Genomic DNA, 27,490 nt, shown 5'->3' on the forward strand with positions numbered 1-27,490 from the left:
TATGACTGAATACTGTTGGGAAAAGGCGTAAAATGAAACAAACAAACAAAGCAGACTAGGTTTGTTTAGCCTGTTTTTGAGAGAAAATGCAAGATGTAACATGTTTCATGTCTCCTGTCACGGGATTAAGCTTAGTTAAATCTTCGGCACTAACTCATTTAAAAATATAAATATATTTTATATAATATATATTCAGTACAGATATGACAAAAATAAGTGACATAAATCCAGAGTTTAAAACCCTAGTTTATTTAAACTCGAGGTTTATTAGTAATTAATCATCTTTGGAGATTTAATTATAAACACGTTGATTGAAAGCTGTACTTTAAGGAGAACATTTAAATGGCATTTGTTCGATAAGGGAGTAAAAATATTTTTAAAGATAGCAGAAAAGGTCATGTAAATAATTCTACTTTCAGTAACACATATTTATGTCCGAGGTAATATACATGTATACTTATAGGTATTTATAGATGGAATGAACGCAAATTTGAATCATATGTTCAAGACGTTCAAGATGAATACGTTTCAAATATTTGCTTTGCTGTTGATTTGTTTGATAAATGGTTCTCTCGGTGCGACAAAAAGCAAATGTGATGTTGTACATGCACTGAGAACAGAAGGAGTTCCAAATTCCGACATGAGGGACTGTAAGTATTAGAGTAAAAAATTTTGATTCTGTTGATATATTTCAACGTCAATATCTTCTTAGATATTACATATTTATGTTGTTCTTAATTGTTTCAAATATTTGATAGGAATCGAATAAAGCAGTACAAAAATACACATTAACATTATCCTGTGTAAATATACTTTGTAAGACTGGTTTGAAGTTGGGATAGAACTGTACTTTGGGTTTAAAACAAAGAATATCAATATCACATCTAGAAGGTTTTTAAAATAAAACAGTGACTGTACTTTATTATTTTAATATCACAAATATATGCAATTAACATGATGTCATGAAAAGGATTGTAATACATTTCGTATCTTAATGCCTTGCATGACGTTATCTTCTGTATGTGTTTTCGAATAACATCAGGTATTTTCATATTGATATTTTAAGGAAAATGCATTTATTTAAAAGTGATTGACCCAACGCTTTTTCTTTATAGGGTTGTGTCTCGTTGCTCACGAGAGTAGTTACCGGTACGATATTAAACATATCAACAGCGATGGATCAACCGACTTTGGCATCTTTCAGCTCAACGATAATTATATGTGTGGCAATGCACAAGGCACGAGTTCCACAACTTGCTGGAGAATACGAACATATGGCTGTGCAGATGCTTGTAGCAGTAAGTGGTTTTATCTTTTTGAATGTGAAATTATGATTTAAGGGAAGCAATATTTTTCAGTTTGTCTTCTTAACCATTGTCGAAGGAATTTACTTTTCCTTTTGAATGTTAACAAATGATATGTACAAGGATATATAGCATTTTTTTAGCTCACCTGAGCTTGCTCAGGGTGAGCTTTTAGGATCGGTGAATGTCCGTCGTCCGTCGTCCGTCGTCCGTCCGGCCGTCCACAATTGCTTGTGAACACTCTAGCGGTCGCATTTTTGCCTCAATCATCATCAAACTTGGTCAGGATGCTTATCTAGTTGAAAGCTCGGATGAGTTCGAACATGGGTCATCTCGGATGAAAAACTAGGTCACAAGAGCTAAAAATAGAAAAACCTTGTGAACACTCTAGAGGTCACATTTTTGACCCAATCATCATCAAACTTGGTCAGGATGTTTGTCTAGATGATAGCTCGGATGAGTTCGAACATGGGTTATCTCGGATGAAAAAGTAGGTCACAGGAGCTATAAATAGAAAAACCTTGTGAACACTCTAGTGGTCACATTTTTGAAACCAATCATCATCAAACTTGGTCAGAATGCTTGTCTAGTCAATTGCTTGGATGAGTTCGAACATGGGTCATCTGTGATGAAAAACTAGGTCACAGGAGCTAAAAATAGAAAAACCTTGTGAACACTCTAGTGGTCACATTTTTGACCCAATCATCATCAAACTTTGTCAGGATGCTTGTTTAGATAATAGCTCAGATGAGTTCGAATATGGGTCATCTCGGATGAAAAACTAGGTCACCGGAGCTATAAATAGAAAAACCTTGTTAACACTTTAGCGGTCACATTTTTGCATCAATCATCATCAAACTTGATCAAGATGCTTGTCTAGGTGATAGCTCGGATGAGTTCGAACATGGGTCATCTCGGATGAAAAACTAGGTCACAGGAGCTAAAAATAGAAAAACCTTGTTAACACTCTAGTGGTCACAATTTTGACTCAATTGTCATCAAACTTGGTCAGGAAACTTGAATAGGTCATTGCTTGGAATAAATCGAACATGGGACATCTCGGATGAAAAACTAGGTCACATGAGCTAAAAATAGAAAAATCTTGTTAACACTCTAGTGGCTACTGTTGTGATCCAAATATTCTGTTAATTGGTCTGAAAGTTTTTTTTGATGATTTCTAAGTCAAGATCAAACATGGGTCATCTTGGATGAAAAACTAGGTCACACCGCCCAAATATGGAAAAACCTTGTTAACATTCTAGTGGTCACATTTTCGACTCGATTATCATCAAACTTGGTCAGGATGCTTGTCTAGGTAATTGCTTGGATTAGTTCGAAATCGCATGTGAAACTAGGTCACCGGAGCTAAAAATAGAAAAATCTTGTTAACACACTAGTTGCTACTGTTTTGATCCAAATATCCTGGAAATTGGTCTGAAAGTTTGTTTTGATGATTTCTAGGTCAAGTTTGAATATGTGTCACCTGGGTAAAAAACTAGGTCGCACTGCTCAAATATGGATAATCCTTGTTAACACTGTAGTGGTCACATTTTTGACTCACCTGTCATGAGACTTGGTCAGAATGCTTGTCTAGGTAATTGTTTGGATGAGTTTGATAATTCAGGTGAGCGATCTAGGGCCATCATGGCCCTCTTGTTTATTTCTCTTACCGGATTAAGTTATGCCAATTCTTAATTTGCTAACATCACTTCACACTTACGCTGAATTACTGGTAAAAATGAATAAGGTGCATCAAAGTTTAAAGAAAGCAAAGAGAAACGGACCCATTGGTTGCTCTATTTAAAGACATTACTCGGAAAACTAACAAATTTCAAGTTATTCTGGCGCGAGGCTAGTATATCAAAATAAGAGGACATATCAACTTATATGTGACTCAGAATATTAACTTTCCTTTTGTTTGTTATCAGCTTTTGCAGATTCTAACATAAGCAATGATGCAAGCTGTGCGGTGAGGGTGAAAAATTGTGACGGATTCAAGCGGTGGTAAGTATATAATCTGCTGATGCATCATGGTAAACTGTAGTAAATCAGATAGCTTTTTTGCTGAGTTGTTTATTTATGCTTTGGGCAAATTAGCAGACTTATATATTACAAATGCTTGTGACCAAACATATTAATGTACAGATAATAACAGGACCAAAATAAATAATATGAAACCTTTCATCTCTGCAACACTTTATTTAAATTTCAGGTACGGCTGGTTAAACCACTGTTCCGATGTAAGTGGATCACAATATGATTACAGTCACTGCTGAAACCTAGTATCCATTTATTTAAAGATTTTTTCTACAGTTTTAGGAAAATTTAATTCTTTCATGAAAAGTTCTTAATTTTGTGTATAAGTACAGTTGAATGGCGAATTCAAAAATACAAAGACAAATATGTTGACGTGTTGGATTTTTTCTTTGCAAAATAGCAGTTTCCATGGTAATCGTATATCTCAAAATTGTCAAAATAGCCACAATATGTATTAAGACAGCTGAAGACACACAAAAAGCACAATTTATACAAAGGTAATTTTATCTAATGATTCTGTATGAAACAAATGATGATTGCATGTAATATTGTTACGCTACGGTCCAGCTATATGGTGCCAGGCCCTTTAATCTGCTTAAAAATGTGGTAACGTGCTCAAGACTTGGTGACCAATAATCGTACTGGACTGTAGAGAACGATATTGTATTTACGAACAATGAAACGATCACAAATATAACAATGTTCTATATTAAATAGAAATTGTTAGGGTTAGAGGGACTGATGATACTTGTTTCGAATGACTGTCAAAGTCTATATAGATCTATTTGGCTGAAATATGCTATTACGACATCTGTGAATAGTGGGCTACTCTGTATAACTCTGTATGGCTAGGACACTGTACTCCACAGTACTTGATAACACTTCCTTACTTCTGGAGGTACGCCAGTTTAAGATTAAAATTGAGTCACAAAGAAGAAAGACTGTTCACAGTTTACTAATTTTAATTAGTGTTAAACTGTTAATAAATTCAATTGTCAAATATTCAAATAACAGTATTGTAAAAAACATCAACACATGTATATAATTCAGTCCTAAATATCTGAGAGCTATGTCTTACATAGACTTCACATTATATTATTACCGCGACTGCCGTTTAATTTCTGTTCAAAAATATGACAACGTAAATATAAAGTTTGGTCGAGTCAGTGACCGTAATAATGTGGAACAAAAATTATAAAGTTCTTATCAATTATTCTTAGACAATAATTGATTAAATGTAAAATAATAATCTAAAGACTACGTTTTATTTTGCCTTAAAAATAAGTAAAATTTGCCGTTCAGAAGAACACGACAATAATGTAGACTAACCGAAAGTTAAATGAAAACTGACTGAAGTTGATCGTTTTCTGGCCTATTTATACCAAATCTGAGAAAACGAACATAAGAAGGTTCGAAAAATGTTCAACTGTACGTTTTGGTCGGTTGACAATGTTCGACGTTCGAAAACTGAACATTTGACGTTCGGAAACGATCATTTCCATACACAAAGAACGCTGTCAACCAACCGAACGTCCGAACATCAACAATTCTTAGCTAAAGTTCTATGAAACTTTACATAAAAATACGATAAATTGATACATATAATATTTATAAAAATGACTAGTACCATGGATTGACTATAAGTTTGTTGCTTTTGATGAAACATAACTTTGAAACAATTTGTTTACTGAGTTTAGGCAGCAATTGCTATTGACAACGGAAGTCACACAACCCATAATGCATCAGCGAACAACAACAACACCTGTCAAAGTTTATCGAGTAAAATTACGATAAATGCTACTTTCTAGCTAAATGTACGCTGATTGTAAGAAAATATGTAAACAATTTATGAAATAAATCATTACTCCTTATAATTCTGATATAATTTATAGTTGTCAGTCTCTCAAGTTAACACAAAAAGCGTTTATCGGTACATGTAAAATGTAAACAATGCCGATAATGACATACGACCTGAGTAAGCAAGTGAGATTATATCATTACCCCCCTCTTATTAAGGCAAAGCTCCTGCTGCCTTCTTACAATAACAAAAATAATGAAGTTTATGCACCTATAACATAGTCATCACAAAACTCGGGCATTGACCTTTAAGACTAATAATATAGGGAAGCTCCCTTTAAAGTAAAAGTACTATCTTAAGTACATGAAACACAGATAATGAAAATTATGCATCTTATGTATAGGCACATTTAAACAGTTTATGCACATTTCACTTTCATTGATCAATAACAGTCTTAAATAGTCATTCAAATGTTATACACAGTGTTCATCAATAATAATAATAATAATGATTAAGTAATATAAATAGCACCAAGTTCAATGTCAATGTCTATAAAATAGATAAAAACAGAATCCCTAAAGTCCATGTTTCATGTTTACACTTCTCACATTTTTATTTTTAATATGTTTCACTTTTAAAAGCTCAGTCTATTTGTGTTTCAGGTATTCATAATAATTCGATTCACTAGTTCACTGTTTATGTTGTAGATATCCATGTTATAGTAATTAGCACAGTTTAATTCAATTAAATGTTTGTCACTATTTCACAAAATAAAATATCACGTACAATGTCATATTGTTTGTTGTTGATTTAATATATATGTGTACGTTTTATGCTCCACGGATTAACACTGTCAAAACACATGTGAATAAAACGTTAGTCACGACTTAAGAAATAAAATGTCACAATGTCACATTGTTTGCTTCATGTTAATTGAGTTTAAGTCCCATGTTGGAAGAGTGGCGACAGTTCATTCATTTATTTTATTCAAAATTATTATGTTCATATTTTCTTTACTACGCTTTTTAATGGCTTATTTTCCTTTCCTTTGTTAGTAGTTCTTTCCATTTGAGCTATTTTCCTCTCTATCCGGGCCAGTTCGTCTACGATTTTTTCCTGCGTCTTTTCTTGGCACCGGATAGCTCTGGTGTTACTATTAATTGCCTCTACTATGTTCTTCATACCCTCCATAGTAGAGGAGGCTAGAGACTGCAGTGCAGCAGCGATCTGACCATGATCTTCCTCCAACCTGGGTCGCTTCCTAGGTGGCTCCTCTTCACCTGCCCCATCTGTCTGTGTCTGAACAGATGCCATGGATGGATTTACATTAAAACTCTCTGTTTCCCGTAATAGGGGGTCGTCATGGTTTAGGTTGAGCAGTCCAGGGAGTAAATTCTCGGAGTCTCTCTCATCCAAGCAAGGAGTACGCTGGCCTACCGTCGAGCCAGGGGACCTTCTTCTGATCGCCGGGGTGTTCAGAGGGCCTGTGGTACCGGGCAATTGATGGACCATTGTTGCTGGTGGGGTGCTCACTCTACCAAGAACATCTGCCAGGTCCCTTGGGTCGATGGTGACCAGGTCGCTGGTTTTCTGTTGCTGAACCTGACTAGCTCCCATAATTCCATCAAAGTTCAGTGGCTGCCTCTGTGTTGAGCTGGCAGATGGCACAGTGGCAAATGGTCTAGGTAAGCCAGTATAGGGTGGCTGGTTACGGAACACCTCTAGACTGCTTGTTGTCTGTCTGCTCGGAGCCATCCAGTGTGGCATCACGAGCCCATCAACCATGGTGATCTCCTCATCGTCTGCAAAAAGACCATCGGGATCGTTCAAAGGATCTTCTTGGTTGATGGTGTGACGGGCATGCCAGCGTAAAGACTCTTCTTTACTAAGCACCATCATATCTTTATCCCCCACGTAGATGGGATTGGATGCCCTCTTAAGTACCTGGGTATAATCAGGAGTCCCAGACTTGGCCTCTTCGTCCCTGTGACGCCTGTACTTCTTAATGTGTGCCACCAGCGTGTCCTTATCTTCACATCCGAAACCCGCACAAAGACAAAAAAAACGGGACCTACCATAGGTGTGAAAACTTTAAAAAATGGGGAAACCCAAAAGACTCTTCCTTTTACTTTGGGGCGCAGTGTTCACCGGTTCCCCCTCGGTTTTGGGAAAGTGAGAAAAATTTTCTGAAACAAAAAAAAAACTTTGAGTATCCTAAAGTATACCCATATAATTGTTTGGTTCACTGATCATTAATGTTTCTCCCGGACATTTATCGGGACTATTACAACCGACAAAGATATAAATCCGGGGGTTTTGCCGTTACCCAAATTAATTTCCAAAATTTTCGCGTTTTTATTGGGTGAGAAGTAAATGTAAAATTGCAGCAGATCAGCTTTAATTAAAATTTTCAAAATGTGTTTTTTTCATTCGAAAAGAGGAGATTTCGGGGCTTTACCGTAAGTTACCATTTGTCTTTACAAACGTTCGATAAGATTGAACTTCATACGGTTATAGTAATAAATTTGCGGGTCAAACCGTTTAAAACGCATTGTTACAAATAAAAGTTATACTCGTTTCGTACACAAATTTTCTCGAATCATTATTTGATTACTCCACAAACTTCACAATATAATAATCGTTTGTTTAAATACAGTTTATTCACACAAAAATAGAATAAATGTTCACATCAGCAATTAATGTTACACATGTTACACAGTTTTTAATGTACATAAATTACAGTTTCTTTTAACAATATATGCATACACAGACAATTGATTGTCAACAAATTTAATTCTTCTTGATGAGATTTGCTGCGCGGGTCACCCATTTAGGAGGGTTTTTTCCTTCATATAACTTAAGTTTATTATGGTGGACTGTACGCTTAGTTCCATCTTTGTCGAACTGCACTACGAAACTAATTGGCGAAAATTTCTCTACAATAAGATAAGGTCCATCATAAGCTTTCTCTAACTTGGCAGTCACTCCTACTTTTCTTGTTTCATGTAGGCACCAGACAATGTCACCTACTTCATATCTATGGAAGGACAACTTGGCATCATAAATATCTTTACTTCGCTTACCACTTGACGAGAGGTGTTCTCTCGCCACATCATGTGCTCGCAACATTTTGGTCCTTAATTGCTGGACATACCGGTTCTCATTGATAACCTCTTTGGACATGGCATTCGCATGATTGAACATCAAGTCTGCAGGCATTCTAATCTCGCGACCAAGACAAAGGAGATTTGGCGAAAGGTTTGTTGCTTCATTTGGTGTACATCTGTAGGCACCGGCCAAACATCCTAAGTTAAGGTCCCAATCTTCTTGTTCACCGGCTAAATAGGCGCGAACCATCTTCAGAAGCGGACGGTTAAATCGTTCTACTTGTCCATTTCCTCTCGGATTTCTAGAACTTGTTCTAGTTTTCCTTATGTCTAGCATTTGACATAAGTCTTTGAATAATTTGCTTTCAAAAGCAGACCCCTGATCTGTATGTATGGAAAGTGGACAACCCCAGTGAGCAATAAAATCATTAAGTATTCTAGAAGCACAAGTTTCAGCAGTCTGGTCAGGTACTGCCATAACTTCTACATATTTAGTGAAATGGTCAGTCAATACTAGGATGTACCTATTACCCCTAGGAGTTATAGGGAAAGGACCAGTGTAATCAATCGCTAACACGTCCCAAGGGGCACCTGCCTTTAGGGAACCCATGGGAGCCCTTGGATTTTTAGGAGGTTTTCTATCAGCTGCACACACGTCGCAACTTCTAACATACAAATTTATATCATCCCTCATTTGATACCAGTGATATTGCTGAGATATTTTAGCCTTAGTTCTTTTAGCACCCATATGTCCCGCTGTAACTGAGTCATGCATCTGAAACATGATATCATTATGTAGATTGCGGGGCACAATCAGCTGGAGGCTTTCACCAGTACTGTCTGCCTTCTTAAAAATCTTGTAAAGGAATTCATCTTGACTAGTACCATGGATTGACTATAAGTTTGTTGCTTTTGATGAAACATAACTTTGAAACAATTTGTTTACTGAGTTTAGGCAGCAATTGCTATTGACAACGGAAGTCACACAACCCATAATGCATCAGCGAACAACAACAACACCTGTCAAAGTTTATCGAGTAAAATTACGATAAATGCTACTTTCTAGCTAAATGTACGCTGATTATAAGAAAATATGTAAACAATTAATGAAATAAATCATTACTCCTTATAATTCTGATATAATTTATAGTTGTCAGTCTCTCAAGTTAACACAAAAAGCGTTTATCGGTACATGTAAAATGTAAACAATGCCGATAATGACATACGACCTGAGTAAGCAAGTGAGATTATATCAATATTATGTAATACAGGGGTAATAAAATTTAATCATTAACACCCTGCTGTTTCAATTTAAATATAAACTCATCATAAATTTAAAAGATAGTGAAATAAAAGGAGTTCAGTTATTTCCGGAAAATACAGAAATTCTGTCTCTCCTTTTTGCAGATGATTTAGCCCTTTTAAAATGAAACAGTTGTAGGTTTACAAAGATTGCTAAATAAACTTAAAATTTTTTTGTGATGAAAGTGGCTTAGAGGTGAATATTGAAAAAACCAAGAAATTAGTATTTAAAAAGGGAGGTAGACTTTCTAATAAAGAGAAATGGTATTATGATGGTAAATTGTTGCAAACTGTTTCTCAATGTTCAAATATTGAGTTCTGCTTCACCTAAGGGTGTCCACGGTACTAACCACCACATCCATGAACAGACTCAACCAAACCGAGTATACAACATGTTCAATTAACTGGTGTTAGGCGATCTTGAAGTGCTTTAGTTTCAATTACCTGTATTTTAAGGTCCATTTTTCAAATTAGTTTCTAGGACACAGTCTTCAGATTCATAGTAAACAACTGACAATCAAATGGTATAATATGTATATATTCTTTTGGTATTATGCTGATTTTATAGAGTAAATAAATATTACTATGTAAAACATTTACTAAAAAATGCAGTACAATCAATTAGAAAAGCTTAATGTTCCAAATCAATTTCAATTAAAGTGCACTTGAACTAATTACTTTTGAATTATATTATAGATGTTATATTCTATTATATAACTCGAACAAAACTTAATGTGTTCAATCGTGGAGTTTAAAAGACATGTTTGTGTGAGTATCAATATATATTTTTGCTGTATTTCACGTACACGTATATTTGTTTTCATGCCATAAAGATTGTTTTTACGATAAACTATATTTGTTTCTTATTTCCAACAGTAAATTATCATACGTACAATTGTGAATGATTCCAGACAGATAACCAAAATAACATGACAAAGCTTTTCATATTTTTTTTGTTTACATAGGCTCAGCAAGTAAATTCCGTTTTCTGTGAAAAGTATTTTTTTTATTAGTGAAATGTTGCTTTCTTATGTTTTTCTAATAAAGTGTATAAAACTTTTGTTCTGATGCATGTATTTAACAAAAGCCTAGCTTTATTTTGTCAAAATACATTGTATGAAATAAATATGTTTGGGGAATAACACATGCTCGTAATCGTGGCCATTATGTTTAGTTCGTTCTTAAAGGATTATTTCAGAAAACCGGTAGCAGCTTAACACTCTGTTTTTTGGACATTTTCTTCATGCGTATTCATGCGTGATAAATACAGAGATACTTATGTTAATACAACTAAGTTAACTGTTTACATGTCTTATAAAAAACATTTTACTTGATAACGCTTAATAAAATTAGACTGTATGTAAATACCTTCTGACTTTTAAACGTACCAAAAATAAAATGCGATAAACTATGATCAAAAAGGAAAGCAAACTGATAAATCAGAAAAATGTAAAGATGAGTTATTCCTGATGATCAATCCTATGTTTAAGTAGCCCGATCAATCATAGTTATTTTAACCAAAACTGTAATTACTGTGCCAATAATATTTTTTAGTTGTAATTAACTTATATACTTTTTTTCTTCAAATGAAAGACAAGACTAATAAACAATGTTAACTTAATTTGACAGTATGTATTGTCCAAGAACCAGACATAATCTTTGTAAACTATGATGTCAAACAAAATAAACCCAACAAATCAGTATCCCCTTTATTAAGTATGACATAATAATATCTATAACTTATGTATATAAAGACATGTTTCTTGTTTAATTGAATCTAAGACGTCTGTATGTCTGTTTTAATCTCTGTAATAACTCAAAACAGTATAATCATACCAACCAGTTTGGCTTGTTATGTACTTAATGGTTCCAAATTTCAAAATATAGACATATTTCTGGTGCCTAAAAACTTTAATTTACAATGGTAACCTGCATAAAATTATTCCATAATATTGAAAGATTAAATTGTAATTAATTTATAAACTTTAACGATCAATATTTCAAATTTTTTCAATAAAAGTATATAAAAAATACAACAGAGCTTTACCAAACAGTTGTCTTCTATTTTCCTAGAACAGTTGCAACACTGTGGAATGGAATATTTTCGAACTTCAACATGCTATTAGGACTTGGCACCAGAATAACTAGCATCCACATGCATTTAAAACACGGGAATTTAATACCCTTAGTGATTTTCTCCGCCCAAGAGCCCTTCCTTTTGTTCGTTGCACCGCCGAATGCCTTACTTATGGCTTCTTCTTTGGGGTTGCGTGTAACACATTGAAGAAAATGTACGAGCACTATTTAAACGTGCACCTGCACTTTTACGAGCTTTAGTGCTTTCCCAGACAGAACTTCAAAAAAGGCATTCAATAGATTTTCGTAGAAAGCGAGAAACGCGGGGACTTATGGTAAATTATTTGACATGTTTTAGTGTGAGGTATTGTCCGTTATTATTTGTCGTTTACGAGACGTTCTCATTGTAATCAGACATTCTAGATCTACATACTTTCTGGTCATCTCATGTAATATCTGTTTTTGATTAGAGAAATACTCAAATATACCTCACAAATTGGGGGCATTTCGTTACTCCAATATAGGTGCTAGAGGTGAGTAGGGTGTTGCACTTTTTCATTATCCCTCATGTACAAACTCAGTCTAATCAAGTCTGCAATTTTCATGTAATTTTGTTGTTTTAATGCTTCCGGGTGATCATCCGTGTTCATTTTATTGTAAAAAATTGTTTTCTCAAAAACAACGAATCGAAATCAATGTAGAAGGAGACGAGAATGGAATTATGCGCTGATTATTCGGATGTTATATTACATCCAGTTGTTGTTTTTATTTTGTAATACAGTGTACAGAGGCAGTTACAGACTCTTCTTAAAATGTTAAACCGTTGACGATTTAATCTACATATGTTGACTGTGTTAGTTTTATATCCTGAAAGCCGCAACACTTGTGTTGATGTGTTTTATAGAATTTGAAAAACAAATAGTTCTCACTGTTTCGATGTTATGACGCATTAAGACAGGAAATATTCAATTCATTCACACGTAATAAAGGAGAAATGAGACAAAATTCATTTCCCTAAGATACCAATTTTATAATGTCCCTTCAACGTGTTATAAAATTGAAAAGACAATTTCTGTTCTAAAAACTTTGCCTTCATAATTCTAATTGAATTGAGACATTTATGTTTAATAAAATATTTATTGAAATGGTAATCGTAATGGAAAACGACGCAAAAGGTGTTTATTAGATAAAGTTGTTTTTACATGTTTTTTAATTGTAAGCTTTTCATGCATAATTATTTAATTTCAGATAATATCGTTTTTGTTTTGCAGTCGTTGACAAGTGTTTGGATTCGAAAAGTCATTTAGATTCAGTTTCAGTAATTTTCATCAAGACAATACTTTGATAGTTGTATGTCTTTCTTTGCAAATGCACCCATTGTAAAACAAGTTTCTTCAAACTTAAAACGTATTGTTCCTTAAATGGTTAACGTGAAAATGCATTGTCCTGTATTTTTGGGCCAAATTCATATAAAGTGCTTGTAAACGATTGGTGATCGTTGTCGACTACTATTGTAGAATTTCTTTGAAGCATCTAAATATTGTGTATAATTGATAAAACATCTTATGAATTATTCAACGTTTGGGCCTGCTCTTTTTTTTAATAATACAAATGAACTAGAGAAAAACTGAATCCGAAAGAGAACCTTACACAGCAAAATTGAAAATGCTGCAGGCTCGGTTTAATTGAGGTCTGTTCATTGACGGTAGTGGTAATTGCTAGCCTTCTTCCATGCCCCCTAGAACCACATTAAGCACAATTCAACATTTAGCATGAGCCTGTTAAAAGTTTGAATTTAGAAACAACCATGCCTTGATAAATAAACTTATACAACAGATTACTCGAGTGAAAATCCTAAAATGTAATAAAAGACCACGAAATAAGCAAAGTTTTGTATTGCAATCTAGCAACTGTTACTACATGAAAGTTATTATCCAATTAGAAGTCTTATTAGTTTTTTAAATAAATAAAATATGTATTTTCTTATTTACAACTCTTTTGCTTTTTTTGTTAATGAAAAAATAAATCAAGTAATAAGTATAATTAATTGCAAAGTTTATCATCCATGAATAATATATTTCTAGCTTACTTGTGGAGGAATACCTCAAGTGCCCCTCTGTGCATAATTTAGGCACAAACGTCTTGTAGAACCACCGGCGTTCAATAAGCTAGCTGGATAGCTGAATCTGACGACGTTTGCGTGGCTCGTACCTACAGCGATTAAAGGCAAATGATTTGAGGTCAATGACCTTAACCAGTCGGCCATGGAGGCCCAAATGAAACCCTTAACCGAGCTGTGGTACAAAACGTGTAATATGAATATTACATTTAAACTTTGTTTCCAAATTCGTTATTCAAGTCTCAGAATAGGTTGTCATGTTAAAGGTATGCTCACATAACAACTATATGCATCAGCAAATCATTCATTTCTTCAAGATACATGTATTATTCCTTCAATAACTAAACATGTTTCTCTTATATTTGTTTTTCGATATTGTCAACATTGTTCATATTATCCATTTGTTTTGCAAATTGTGAAAAAAAAATAAACATTATACATTTTACAACAATCCATAAAAGAGTAATACCTGAAAAAAGGGTAAAGATTGAATTCTCTTTTCTTTTCAAGAGTGATATGTACGGATTAGTATATTAAGAATTCTCTATACTTATTCAGACTATAACTTATTATTTTGTCGATTTGTCGCAGCATCGAAGACTTAAAGAGGAGCATACATATAACTATACCCATGATATTACAATGAATGTTACATGTTAGTTTAAACAATATTTTATATCAGTCAAATATACATACACAATATATTATAATAAAATGCAAAAAGGATTGAGTTGAAAGCTAGAAGCTTTTTTAGAACTCCCTCCTTGAAATGAAACAGTAGTTATTAATGATAATATTCATATATAAACAAAATATTGTATGCTTTAATTCTAAGAGTTCAGTATTTATCAAAGTAATGTTACATATTTAAAACTTACTTAGAGGAAAATACACTTTACAATGAAGAGAAGTGCATAATTTTCCGTGCGTTGCCAAGGAGAATTAAATAAAATTAAAGAAATGATTAAAATAATTCATCTTTTTACAATATAGGTAAGTTCAAATTATATTTGTAACGTATTATTTTTTGCTTTTTAGTGAATTATTGATTTATCCTAGAAAATTATATTTCATAATTGCACAGTGAAAAATTTCAAAATATAATTTCACATTTTTCAATGACAAAACTACTTATTTATAATTTTTCCATGTGGTACCTCAATTTTATTTTTCCTGACAATTCTGACAATGTCAGGGCTGTTTCGAGAAAAGCAAAGCTAAAATTGATAAATAACTTAAATGTCAAAGGTAATAAAAAGAAAAAAAACTTACTTCTATTCATTCGAATTACCAACAACAACAATCAATCAACAATCACTTTTATTTTTCAGTCAGTTTACAATAGTAACAACATGACATATAATCAATAAAAGTTTCAAACAGTATGTGGGTTTAACTTAGAACTAAGTATGATTTTTTCAGGGGGAACAGTAAAATAGATTATGAAATAAAAAAATATACATAAATATTTATATACGGCATTGTCATATTGACTTAGACAATTACGACAAAATTACTGTGGATTGTATAAATAGCCTCTTCTCTGAGTAAAATTACCGTGGGATTTTTTTGCTATAGTCTATAAATACAATGCGTATTTCTATAGTAGATACGATGGCACGATTTCCATGATATTGCGCTTGTTGATAAATTATAAATATTAGTACCGTCTCGTTCGGAAGTCACGTGCTATGTTTGTTGCGATTTGATTAGTTGGGACATATAAAAAAATAAAAAGGTCATGTTTTTGATGGTTTCATTGACTGGATGTATATCGATTGTGATTTTAAATTCTATACGGATTTACTAGCTTTGCAACTTGAGAGGTAGGTTTTCAGTAGATTACCTTTTGAATGTATTCATAATCTCGCGTACAAAGCGGGCGATATTAATCAGTAACTTTCTTGAAGTTGAACACATTAGGGATGAAAACTTGATAATATTTGGTCGAGTATAATAATATTTCGGAATGAATTTTGTTCTTAACAATTGGTTAAAGGACATTTAAGGAGAAAATGGAATTCGTCTCCCAAATCGTTGAGCTGACAGTGGCGACATTTACGTTCCTCGTATGGGACAAATGACTGTCTCCATCTACCTGTTTCTATTGGCAACCTATGATTTCCGGTTCTAAAGTAGAAAAGTGACGATCTTAAGTTTTTTGGTAAATTAATCAAATAATGTTCTAAATTTAATTCAGTTTTAAAGAGACGATAATTTAATCCCTTTGAGGAAGTAGTTAATTGATTGCTCCAGTTTTGTAAGAATTGGTCTAACAATTTGCGCTTGATAAGAATACCAACATTCTTTAAATTAATATTATTTTGGGTTTCCCATATATATGTGTAACCAGTATTATTCAAAATATCTCTTATGTGTTGCAGCCATTTGAAGTTAATCGTTGAATTAAGCATGTTTTCATAACATATTCCGGCTACTTTATTTTCCTTACCCATAATCAGTTTACACCAGTAATTAATCATTCTAGTTTTTATTACTATTTCTAATGGGTAGCGGCCTAACTCTCCATAGAGCATATATAAAGGAGTGCTTTTTTTACTATTTGTGATCTTTCTAAGAAAATTATTATGAATAGTTTCTATTAGGTCAAGGTTTTCAAAGCCCCATGTTTCACAATTATACGTTTAAATAGGCAAAATGGTTTGATCAAAAAGTTTTGTCTGTAAGTCGATTGGTAAATCAAGATTAAATATCCTAGAGTAAAGAATATGCATGGCTTTATTAGCTTGGTTAGACAGGTATTTTCTTGTACTAAGAAAACTGCCAGACGGGGTAAATAGAGTCCCGAGGTACCAATCACCAAATATCGATTCTAATTTTTTTTCATTTTTACAGTCTGAAATTTTTTACAGTCTGAAAAATACATTCCTTCCACATGCAAAACTGCTCTTGATGACATTTGGGCATATTTAAGTATCCTGCGAGCAATAACTGCCGTATGCTTTATGAATACTTGAAAAGCAATGACAGAAATCAGACCGAAGAATAAGTAAACAACCCAGCGTTCGTAAGACAACCTTTCAAAAATTCCATGTTTTCCAATTTCCTTAATCCTAGCCGCTTTTTGAATGTTTACACACCTGTCAACACTTATTTATTGTCTACTGCAATCCTCAAATAAGTTTTCTTCTAAAAAGATGAATGACTAACATATCCCAATGATATCCCTCTGAATCAAACACAATTATTCTCCTCCTGTGAACTACACAACTTTTAAAAATGGCTGCCGCTTACATTTCACAGAGCCAGGTCTTATATATAAATTCGCCTTAAGTAACAGAAATATGGATGGATGGTCCTACTAGAATTGTTTGTTTTTATTATTAAAACAAGCGATCATTCATATTATTTGAATAAAATGAATAATATCATCGCCATTTAACGTTGATTGTCGAACTTATTTTTCAGTCCAAGAATTCTTGTATTTTATGAGAAATTCAACTAATGCATTTACATAATAGAGGCTACCAGTGGGGAAAACAGATTTTTATATTAAAGTTAATATCATGGAAATTTCGTTTTAACTTGTTATAAGTATAAAATATAAAGAACATTTGTTTGTTTGTTGTATAAGATGCACTTTTATTTCATCTCCTGAACATTAAAAACAGTATGCTCACCAGTGGCTACGCCACTCGTGAGAATACTGTTTTTTAAGCCCACTCGATGAAATAAAATTTCATCTTACACACAAACAAACAAATATCCTTTATTTATCAGATACTCAGAAAAATAATTAAATGTTAGGATTGTTTACAATAAAAGTGTACATGACCGCTAAAATGATATTAATTCAGGTGTCAAATATATATCTATATGAATCCGAAAAGATTAGAGAGTTTATTTTAGTGCCGATTTTCATAACAAGAAACCATAATTAAATATTAATAAAAATGTCAGACAGTATTATGACTTGTATATATCATAGCCACACTTTTCTCTAATAAGACCTGACTATATTGCAGAATACTTACAATATTTATCCCATATAAGACAGAAAAAACGTAAACAGGGACGTTGTAAGTGTTTTGAATATTCACTTAATGCTAATTTTTACGCATATAGGATAATGTACGAGGCAAACGCGGTTCGAATCAACCTTGGATCGATTTATATTCTGATATATCTACACACTGATATTTTTTGCACAGAATAGTTCTTTCGGATATAATAACAACGACTTTCGGATATAATATCAACGACATTCTGTTTAGATTAATCATACATGTATCAATTATAAACATTTAACATATTTATCTATATTAGTTGCACATATAATATACACGGATACGACCCAACAGATAGACAAAGCTGGAAATTCGCCATACGAACTTTGTAAGTGCGACTTAAAATAACCAACAATATCAAGATGTTCCTCTTAATCAAATTTGAAATATGTTAAAAGCGCCCTGCTTATGCTGCATATGTGTTCTTTGTATTAAAGCATATATTCTACTGTAAAGTTCCTTAGTCAATTTCCCTGCTGCAGAGAGCTATCAGTGTTCCTCTGTATACTTTTGTTACATGTTTACTATAAATACATGGTGTTAATTGAATATCAAATACACTATAAGAAACTAAGTAACTTTTTAAATTGTGTAGATAGACATAGAAAACCATGTTAGAGAATTATGCAAAAATTAGCACTTTTTCTTAATTTTAAAGCTATTTATGTTAATCTTATTTGTTATTGACTAACAGTATTTTCCTGTTCAATATATTAATCTGGGAGAACGTGTTTATTTTACATAACAGTTCTACAAGCTAAATAAGAAAATAAGAGCTTGCGCATTACAGTAGCAAAATTGTAAAACAAATACAAAACATCGATGGCTGATTTTTTATCTGACAATTATCAATTATAAATGATTATAAATGTTTGAAAAAATATGAGATTATTTGAAATATTTTAAGGATCAATTGAGTTGAATAGCATTTTACAATTTGCTTTCATTCGTAAATAAATTAAACTAGATTATATTATATACATCTCATTTGCATGAAAAATACAAACATCGATGGCTGATATTTTGATCTGACAATTATAAATGTTTTAGAAAACGATGAATGTGTAAACACAGCAACAATATGCTATCTTTGCTAAATAAACTGTATTGCTCTTTATCATTAAAGTGAAAGGACAATTATTTGAAATATTTTAAGGAGGAATTGATTTGAATAACATTTTACAATTTGCTTTCATTCGTAAATTAATTAAATTGGATTAAATTAATTATATATCATTTGCAGCTCTCGAAGCATAACTAAATTATCCATGTATGTCAGTTATAGAAGAAATAATAAAATATATCAATAACATTGACAGACAATATTATGAGACGATGTTTGTTTTTTATTGAGAAACATATTTTCTATAGACAATTATATATATTGTCAAATAAAGACAAAATATTGTTATTATATATTGTGTAGACTAATAAAGGTAATATTGCTAGCATTCCATCACAGACATATTATTTAATGTTCTGAATCTTAGCCTATAAACTGATACAAGTAAAGATAATGTCCCTAACTGTAATTTTTTTTTGTTTCTGTGGAGAAGAAAGATTGGTTTGTGATTATAAGTTGTGAATTGATACAATTTTACATGTAATCATTCAGTTAAAATAAAGATATTGTGTCTTTGTTTTTATTGTTCAAGCAACAACCAATGATTCTGTCAACTTATCTAGGATCTAAGATCTGCATTGATTTAGATCGAGGAAGTAATTTTTACCCCATGATTTATGTTTTCCTTCTTTGTAATGACAACATAAGATATTAAAAAGTATTGCTCGATAAAAAAGTGAAACCTCTCTTAAATCCTATTTGTGAAGAACTTGAACGCATTTCGTATGTATATCGAGTGATGATAAAATTGTTTGTTTAGGTAAAAAATAAATGTTTTACAGACAGTTACACTTAATGTATTGTTTCCAGACGAACATTAATATGCTCATCAGAGCTTATATTTGACATGCGCTGTGGCTCAGTTATAGTATGACTGCAATAAAATATCATTTAGGATAAACAACTGTCTAATTTCAGCATGAATTGCGATACAAAATTATATATTAGAATAAACGAAATGACATATCTCCCTTGGGGCTGATTTGTCTGAACCGAACCAATGACGAAAGACAACACCAAAGCAAAAAACACAAACATTTCCCGGAAGTTCAATTTGCTCTTGAATTTCCATCTGCTGCTATTAAAGGATAACAGATTAATGTCCCCAAAGATACATTGTGTACGATTATCATCTATAAATACGGTAGATCAGTAGACCATTTTACTGACACAGTAATTAAAACATCTGATAGCAATTGGTATCAAAATAAAACATTTAAAATAAGAAAAACATTTCTAGGAACTTGTCTGCTTTCGTTTTACCTATCTGTAGAAATGAATGTTACTAATGTTTTACATAAAGTTTAAAGTATGCCCATGTTTATAGTACGTTTTGATTAAATTAGTTATACACAAGGAAGAAAATAAAACGGTGTTAAACTGATAATAAACACGGTTAAGGGATGTCATAAACATATTTCATACGATACATGTATATGTGGTTTTTTGTGGGACTACATGTATATATATACATATACATGCATTCGTTGCTTTTTTTCTCTTCTCCGATAGGATAGTTATCAAAGGCTTTTAAGGCAACAATAAAAATTTTGTTTAAATGTCCCGTTCTCAATATGTTTTCTTTCCATATATTGCCCAAAAATCTTTTGCGCCACAGGTTTTATTCATATCAATAAGATGTCATTTTTTAAAAAATAGATGGAAGCTGTTATGTACGATTAAGCTACTTTTAATGAGATAACCGTTGTTGCTTCAGTGCTTTATTCAAAATTCGGCGCTACCTCGTAAAATTTTGTCTCAGGTACATCGAATATAAAATCTTAAAAATTATTATGTACGTTATTATATTTAATGATATCAACGAAACTTAAAATCACCATGAATACGCTTGTCAGGTCGTCGTTTTCACGAATGATCTTGAAAAATAAACATTTTCATGTAAATGTTTTTGATGAGGTTTGAAGTATAATGTCACAGCAACCGTCATTATTTAGAGGTTAATATTTGGTTGCTGCTCGCAATAATGCGATAATGGCCCGAAGATGTGCATAATGGCCTGAGGGCCACAGGCCCGAAGGATATTATGAACTCGGGGGCCATTATCGCATAATGGCGAGCAGCAACCAAGTATTAACGTCTTTAATGTCATCTTTGTATGTCCAAAATACGGCGTTTAACCATCGCCGCTAATCTTGGTTGTCGCCCTTTCTAAGAAACTAACAGTTGTCAATGTAAACAAATACCTGACATGTAGAGTTTAACCATCTGATTAACTTGGAAAACATGACAACACAAGATAAATATAAGGAAATGTTGTTTTATTGTTGTTTTTTTATCGATAAATACAATATCTTTTTCTTAACATTTTTGTGAGAATTACATTTAGATCAAGTGCCAGTTATTTAAGAAGTTTTGTGCCTTCAATCTTGAACGGTTTTTGAGACTGATGTCTAAGACTAAATGTCACCGATCCGATCTCTTTCCTAGGGTCAATCTTAAATCATTTTCAAATTTTCTGAGGGTCATGTATTGTCTTGCGTTTATAAATCTTTAATGTTAAGCATTGCTGATTGTGATTAATAATGCCATTTAACTTTTAAAATATTTTGTGTGCAAGTGAATATAGTTCATTCAACGTCAGCAGCCATCTTGAAAGTCTCTGAGAGTTGATTACGTCATTCTGCACGTGCGCTCATTCACTCGCCCATTATGGAAAAATAATGCCGAGTAGATTGCATAATGACCTAGATCTTGCCATAATGGCCCTGAAATACCCTAGATTTTGTTACTTTAATACATATGTTACTATATATAGTAACAAAATATAGGGTTTTTCAGGGTCATTATGGCAAGATCTAGGTCATTACGCAATTTCGGCCGCCTTGCTACTCGGCATTATTTTTCCATAATGGGCGAGTGAATGAGCGCACGTGCAAAATGACGTAATCAACTCTCAGTGACTTTCAAGATGGCTGCTGAGGTTGAAAGAACTGTAGTAACTTGCACAAAAAACTTTCAGTTTAAATCACGTAATCAGTCTCAATTAACAAAGCTAACATTGAAGATTTATAAACTCAAGAAAAGAATACAATAACTTTACCAAAGACAAAACATTACCCTCAGAATTTCCAAAAAATGATTTCAGTTTGACTGTAGAAATAAGATCGGATCGATGACAAATGGAGCTAGACATCAGTCTCGGAGACATTAAAGTTAATAAAAACTGGCCTGCACTATATGTTATTCTCACAAAAAAATATATAGAGTTTTTATCGATATAAACAACAATAAAACAACGTTGTCTCATATTTATTTTGTTTTCTCATGTTTTCAAATGTTATAAGAGGGTTAAACTGAATGACATATTTTTGTTTACATTGACAACTGCCCGTCAGAAAGGGCGACAACTAAGATAAGTCTAAATGCCGTATTTCGGACATAGGTATTAAAGACGTTAATACTTGGTTGCTGCTCGGCATTATGCGATAATGGCCCTCGAGTCCATAATGCACATAATGCACATCTTCGGGCCATTATCGCATAATGCCGAGCAGCAACCAAGTATTAACCTCTAAATATATAGTAACATAGGTATTAATGCGTTTTTGCCCTACGCAGAATGCGCATGTGCGAAATGCCACATTCGTTACCATGGAAAAATCGTATGGTAAAAAGGTCTTTATAGAATATAAAAATAATCAAGTTTTAAATGTGTTAACTGTATTTTTTTATTTGACGAAACACAAAAGTCACATACAAAACGGTAATCATGTTGTCTTTCTCACGAATGATCTAAGAAAGTAAACAAATTCCTGAAAAAAATGGTAAAGCAGGTTAAAGTGTAATGTCGTAGCAGCCGTATGCGCTAATTCATTTCTTTAAATTTGATTTACAATAAAATATTTTGGTTTGTTTACTTACTGTGTTTTTCGTTTCGACAATATCGTTGAACAGATTAGGCGGTATGAAACTGGCGATTTCATGTTTTAGGTTTTGTGACCAAAAAAAAAAAAGTTACAGATGCCACTTCCTTGACTTATTTAAGGAAGGTAATCAAAATTATGTGTACCCCCTAATGCTTTCAGATATTATTTAAACATTTTTGTATACAAAAAGTGTATAAAAGAGATATAAAACAAATTTTTAGTTAATGACATATGTTCTTTATCCTAGGAATTAGAAGTTTTTACAACATTAATCAACTAGACCAGTGTAATTCCAACATAGCTTATGGACAAGGATGATTTCACTTTCCTATCTGATGTTATACATAGGTCCTGTAATGTTTGTTGTAGTTCAGTAATAAATGAATACCTGACGAGGTTTACATTGTGTTTTGATATACATGATAAAGGTCTATACAGACATTCATTTAATATTGACTTCTAAGAAAACAGAAATAGATCTTAATACAGATACAAAAAAAGAGAATGATAGTATGTCAAGATAAAAAATATGTTAGAAATATGGCTTATAGTATGTACAACACCTGAAGATATGATGAAATGAAATTTAACTTGCAACTAGATCAAACTGCCAGTTTTAATCAGGACAACTTTTCAGTCATCCCTTAGTATTACTTAAATTTTCATCAACATTGTTTGTCTCGTTACTGAACACCCAAGCACTTGTTCGCATTGACTACATTAAATGGCAACAATGTCAATAATGGAAATTAGAAAGCAAAAAAATCTTTATTCTAATAAAAATATCTAAAATGTGTACGGATTTCTTTATTTTCCTAGTAATAAATACTGATTTTCTTTAAAGGTTTGAGTTACAGACTCAAATTTTGGTTCATCTGCAGAAATGGGTTTTTGAGGGTCACAAAGTAATAACATATATTCATCAAATTACTGCACTACAAAAGCTGTGCTTATTATATTTTACTGTGCATTTCCTGATTGGAACTTAAATAAGTTAAAACAGTTAAATTAAGATCACTATAATGCAATATTCTATCTAGCATGTTTTTTCTGTAATGAGAATCTATGCGCCTATTGTGGCGGCTTCACTATTGCAAATAAAACTTTTTTAATAAAATAAATGATCACCTTATTTATAAGTTTCAATTATTTATTACTGTTTATCTGAAGTTGAATTATCAAGGTACAAAAGTAATATTATAACATTGTAGGGCACTGTTAATGTGGTACAAATGATTGAAAAGTGGAAATAAAATTTTTAAAAACTGGAAATAAGGTCTGAAATGTTTGAAAACCTTGCATACATGTATTAATAATATTTATCGTTTTCTCAGAGAAAAATAGTTTGCTTAATTTCCCTGTCAGTTAGATGATGGAAAGTGACTGTACCATGATACTATATTTTGTAAGCTGGTGGATGTTGTTACTGTCGTCGTGCTGCCATTGATTTATTTTTAAAGAATTTAGACGCTTTAGTGCAGATCTGTCAAATCGAAGCTACAATTTTTTTAATAATGATGAAAAAAATAGTAAAATTGAAAAGGAAGTTAAAAAACGGTTTTCACAAATCCTTTCTCAAAAATCTGATAGGAAAGTCTTCGTATGTTTTTGTATCTGGGACAACGGCGTGTCTAGTCTCTTGTCGACCTTTTTCTCTGTAAATATATATGAGCCGCGTCACGACAAAACCAACATAGTGGGCTTGCGACCAACATGAATCCAGACCAGCCTGCGCATCCGCATTCGCTTACCAACCCTATTTCAAGTAGGGAAACTGATAGCGAACAGCATGGATCCTGATCAGACTGCGCGGATGCGCAGGCTGGTCTGCATCCATGCTGGTCGCAAACGCACTATGTTTGTTTTGTCGTGATGCGGCTCATATAGCAAAATAAGTTTTAAGTATTTCAATAGAATAATTTTAACGCTTGTGTTAAAATGCAGAATATTGCGTTTACTTATTTAGTTACACCTGGCAATTTACTCGCTAGTACATGTAATAGTTCAATAAGGCAGTTTTGAAAGCATACTGGTTATAGGTTTAAAGCTTAATAAGACCGTGCACGCAATTACCGTTTTCATTGGATTTCCAGCTTGACCGTTTTTTGATGATTATCTTCCCGAGTAACCCTAGGATAAAAAAGCCCAGAACAAATAATCCACTTGCAGTGACAAAAACATTGCCTGATTTCTTTGTTATGACCTTAGGTTCTTCGAAACCATATATCATTTGTTTGAACAACAAGCTGCCTGGTAATGACGTCATATCCGCCTCATTTGCATATATGACGAAGTCTTCTGTTTCAAACTTCACTTGAAGCTGGTAAAAATATTTAGCCAATTCAGTTAGATTATCTCTGTTGACGAGATCAAACCCTATCTCCCATATTAAAGTATCTGAAAATTAAAATAATGATAAAGAATAACACTCATTTAGTTCAGATAGTAATGGAAAATATAAAATAGCTACGAATTATGTTCATTTTTTATCTTGGTTGGTTGACGTCATTGACTAGTGGGGAAGACTTTAGCATATAACAGACCCGATAACTTAAAAAAAATAATCATATTGTAAACGGGGAAGGAAGTAAAGGCCCAATAAAGCCTTAGAAATGCTTTTTACTTTTCATTTTTTAGTTCCTAAAACGAAACTCATTGGCAAATTACCTGAGCTATTTCTTTTTAGCAACCGGTACAAGTATTGTGATTTAGTATTTTGTATAGAAGTCAAATACTACTTTTTTAAATTCTCTACTTCTATGACATACGGCGCTACAAATGCTCTAAAACCATTATCTAAACATTATGAAAATTATTTTTGCCATTTGTAAAGAAGGAAAAAATCGTTTCTGACTTCTTTGTTAATCTAAATATTTCATTATATAAATAGATGAAAAGTATTCAAACAATAACAGTTCTTAAAGCAATGAAATTTCGACTTGGATTTAAATTTGATAAACCATATGAGCCGCGTCACGACAAAACCAACAGAGTGCGTTTGCGACCAGCATGGATCCGGACCAGCCTGCACATCCGGACAGTCTGATCAGGATCCATGCTGTTCGCTATCAGTTTCTCTACTTGTAATAAGGTTTGTAAGCGAACAGCATGGATCCTGATCAGACTGCGCGGATGCGCAGGCTAGTCTGGATCCATGCTGGTCGCAAACGCATTACGTTGGTTTTGTCGTGACGCGGCACATATACTAAATCATACCGAATGGTACAATTTGGAAATTGTTGACTTGTTCCAGTGGACATCCAATATTATCAACCATCTGGTATTTCATGTCGAGTTTCACAACATCAGTTAAACTGATATTCACTTCACGACCTTTTACTAGGAGGCTTATACGGATTAAGTCGGTGTCGTCTGCTAGTGTTTTTACTTTAAGATGTTCAACTGAAAAATTTACAAGACATAATCTTTATTACTCTTCAGCAAATGTATTTTGCTTGCTTTTTAAAGACGTATATTGGGGCAAAGAAATATATAACCCGGAGTCTGAACTAATATAACTTAGCTAAATTTCCATGTTGGTACCCCACGTGTCAATAAAAGCACTTTTTTGCAAAATGCCGAGGTTTGATTTACATCAATATTAAATTCCCAAATTTACTATGACCCTTTTAACCCTTCGACTATTTATTTCAAAAAGACAATTACCATTGTCAAATCCCGTATTAAAACCTAGAATTATACTTGTGAAAGCTTGCTATACCCAACCCCCAAAAGAAGTGCGCAACAGCTTTCCTTTTTTTGGGTTTAACATTCTGTTTATTCAAAGCAAAATACTCATTGTATTTAAATGTGACGTCAAGTCAGTTTGAATACTTGAAGGGAAATTTTTATTTCCCGAGAAAATTTTCAATTAAAGTAGCCCAAAGTTTGCAAAATTTAAAATATTTGCTTAAAGCTCACGGGGTAAGGTTATAAAATTGATGCTCATATAGGTTTTTTGCAGGGTTTTGTATGTGGATATAATTATCCTTGCAAAAGAATAAAATAAATCAGATCCGTTAATTTCAGGGTAAAAAATTCTTGAAGTAATATAGTCACATATATTTGCTTCCAAAAAACCTGATCATCACATTTATAATTTGCTCTTGCAGGAAAATATTTGGTAATAAATTTGCGTAGAAATAAATTTTTTAAAAGAAAAAAAACGTATAGAACAAATACAATGATATCGGAAAAGATGGGAATTTCTATGAATTTCTAGCCTTACAGACGCAAATGATTTCATAATTCTAGGCGGTTTCTGTATAAGGATCTTTTTCTTGTACACACCTGGTACGTGTAACGTTTAAGTAAATAAATGTTATTCAGACTTTAGCGTCGTCTTAAGTTTATCTTGGGCTTTATATGCTTTTCCCCACTTGATGTTTTTTTTCGAAAGACACATTCCTAAAAGTCAATAGCAAAATAGTATTGATAATTTTTATCAGATTTAAATGAAATTGGGGATAAATAATAGATTCTGCTCACTTTTATATTAATTCCACCCCGTGCAAACAAAACCGCGCACTGCAAACCAGCATTTCTTTCGAGAAACATGACAATGCGTCCAATTATCAATCAAATTTGTGCACAGATTACAAGTTGTATTTTTGTTGTTGTTGATTTATAGAATTTAGATTAATTTTCAAACTTGTCCTTCAGGGTCAAGGACAATTATGATCAAGGACACACACCATAACGGTTTTTTC

The 27,490-nt window shown here is 32.8% G+C and overlaps 1 protein-coding gene across 1 annotated transcript; it reads left to right on the forward strand.

Moving 5' to 3' along the window:
* Positions 1–419: 419 nt before the first annotated feature.
* Positions 420–3,710, forward strand: LOC132724058 (lysozyme-like). The gene is made up of 4 exons (XM_060708864.1): positions 420–650; positions 1,116–1,298; positions 3,233–3,308; positions 3,517–3,710. The coding sequence occupies exons 1-4, from the start codon at positions 479–481 to the stop codon at positions 3,578–3,580; spliced, it is 495 nt and encodes a 164-aa protein (XP_060564847.1). The 5' UTR covers positions 420–478; the 3' UTR covers positions 3,581–3,710.
* Positions 3,711–27,490: the final 23,780 nt, after the last annotated feature.

This window comes from Ruditapes philippinarum, unplaced genomic scaffold, assembly GCF_026571515.1.
Source record: "Ruditapes philippinarum isolate M1 unplaced genomic scaffold, ASM2657151v2 ctg3046_1_1_1_1, whole genome shotgun sequence".
NCBI lineage: Eukaryota > Metazoa > Mollusca > Bivalvia > Venerida > Veneridae > Ruditapes > Ruditapes philippinarum.

Coding starts and splice junctions, on each gene's coding strand:
- LOC132724058 (XM_060708864.1), top strand. CDS start 479: ATGAACGCAAATTTGAATCATATGTTCAAGACGTTCAAGATGAATACG. Junction 651..1,115: donor AAATTCCGACATGAGGGACT/GTAAGTATTAGA, acceptor TTTTCTTTATAG/GGTTGTGTCTCGTTGCTCAC. Junction 3,309..3,516: donor TGTGACGGATTCAAGCGGTG/GTAAGTATATAA, acceptor TTTAAATTTCAG/GTACGGCTGGTTAAACCACT.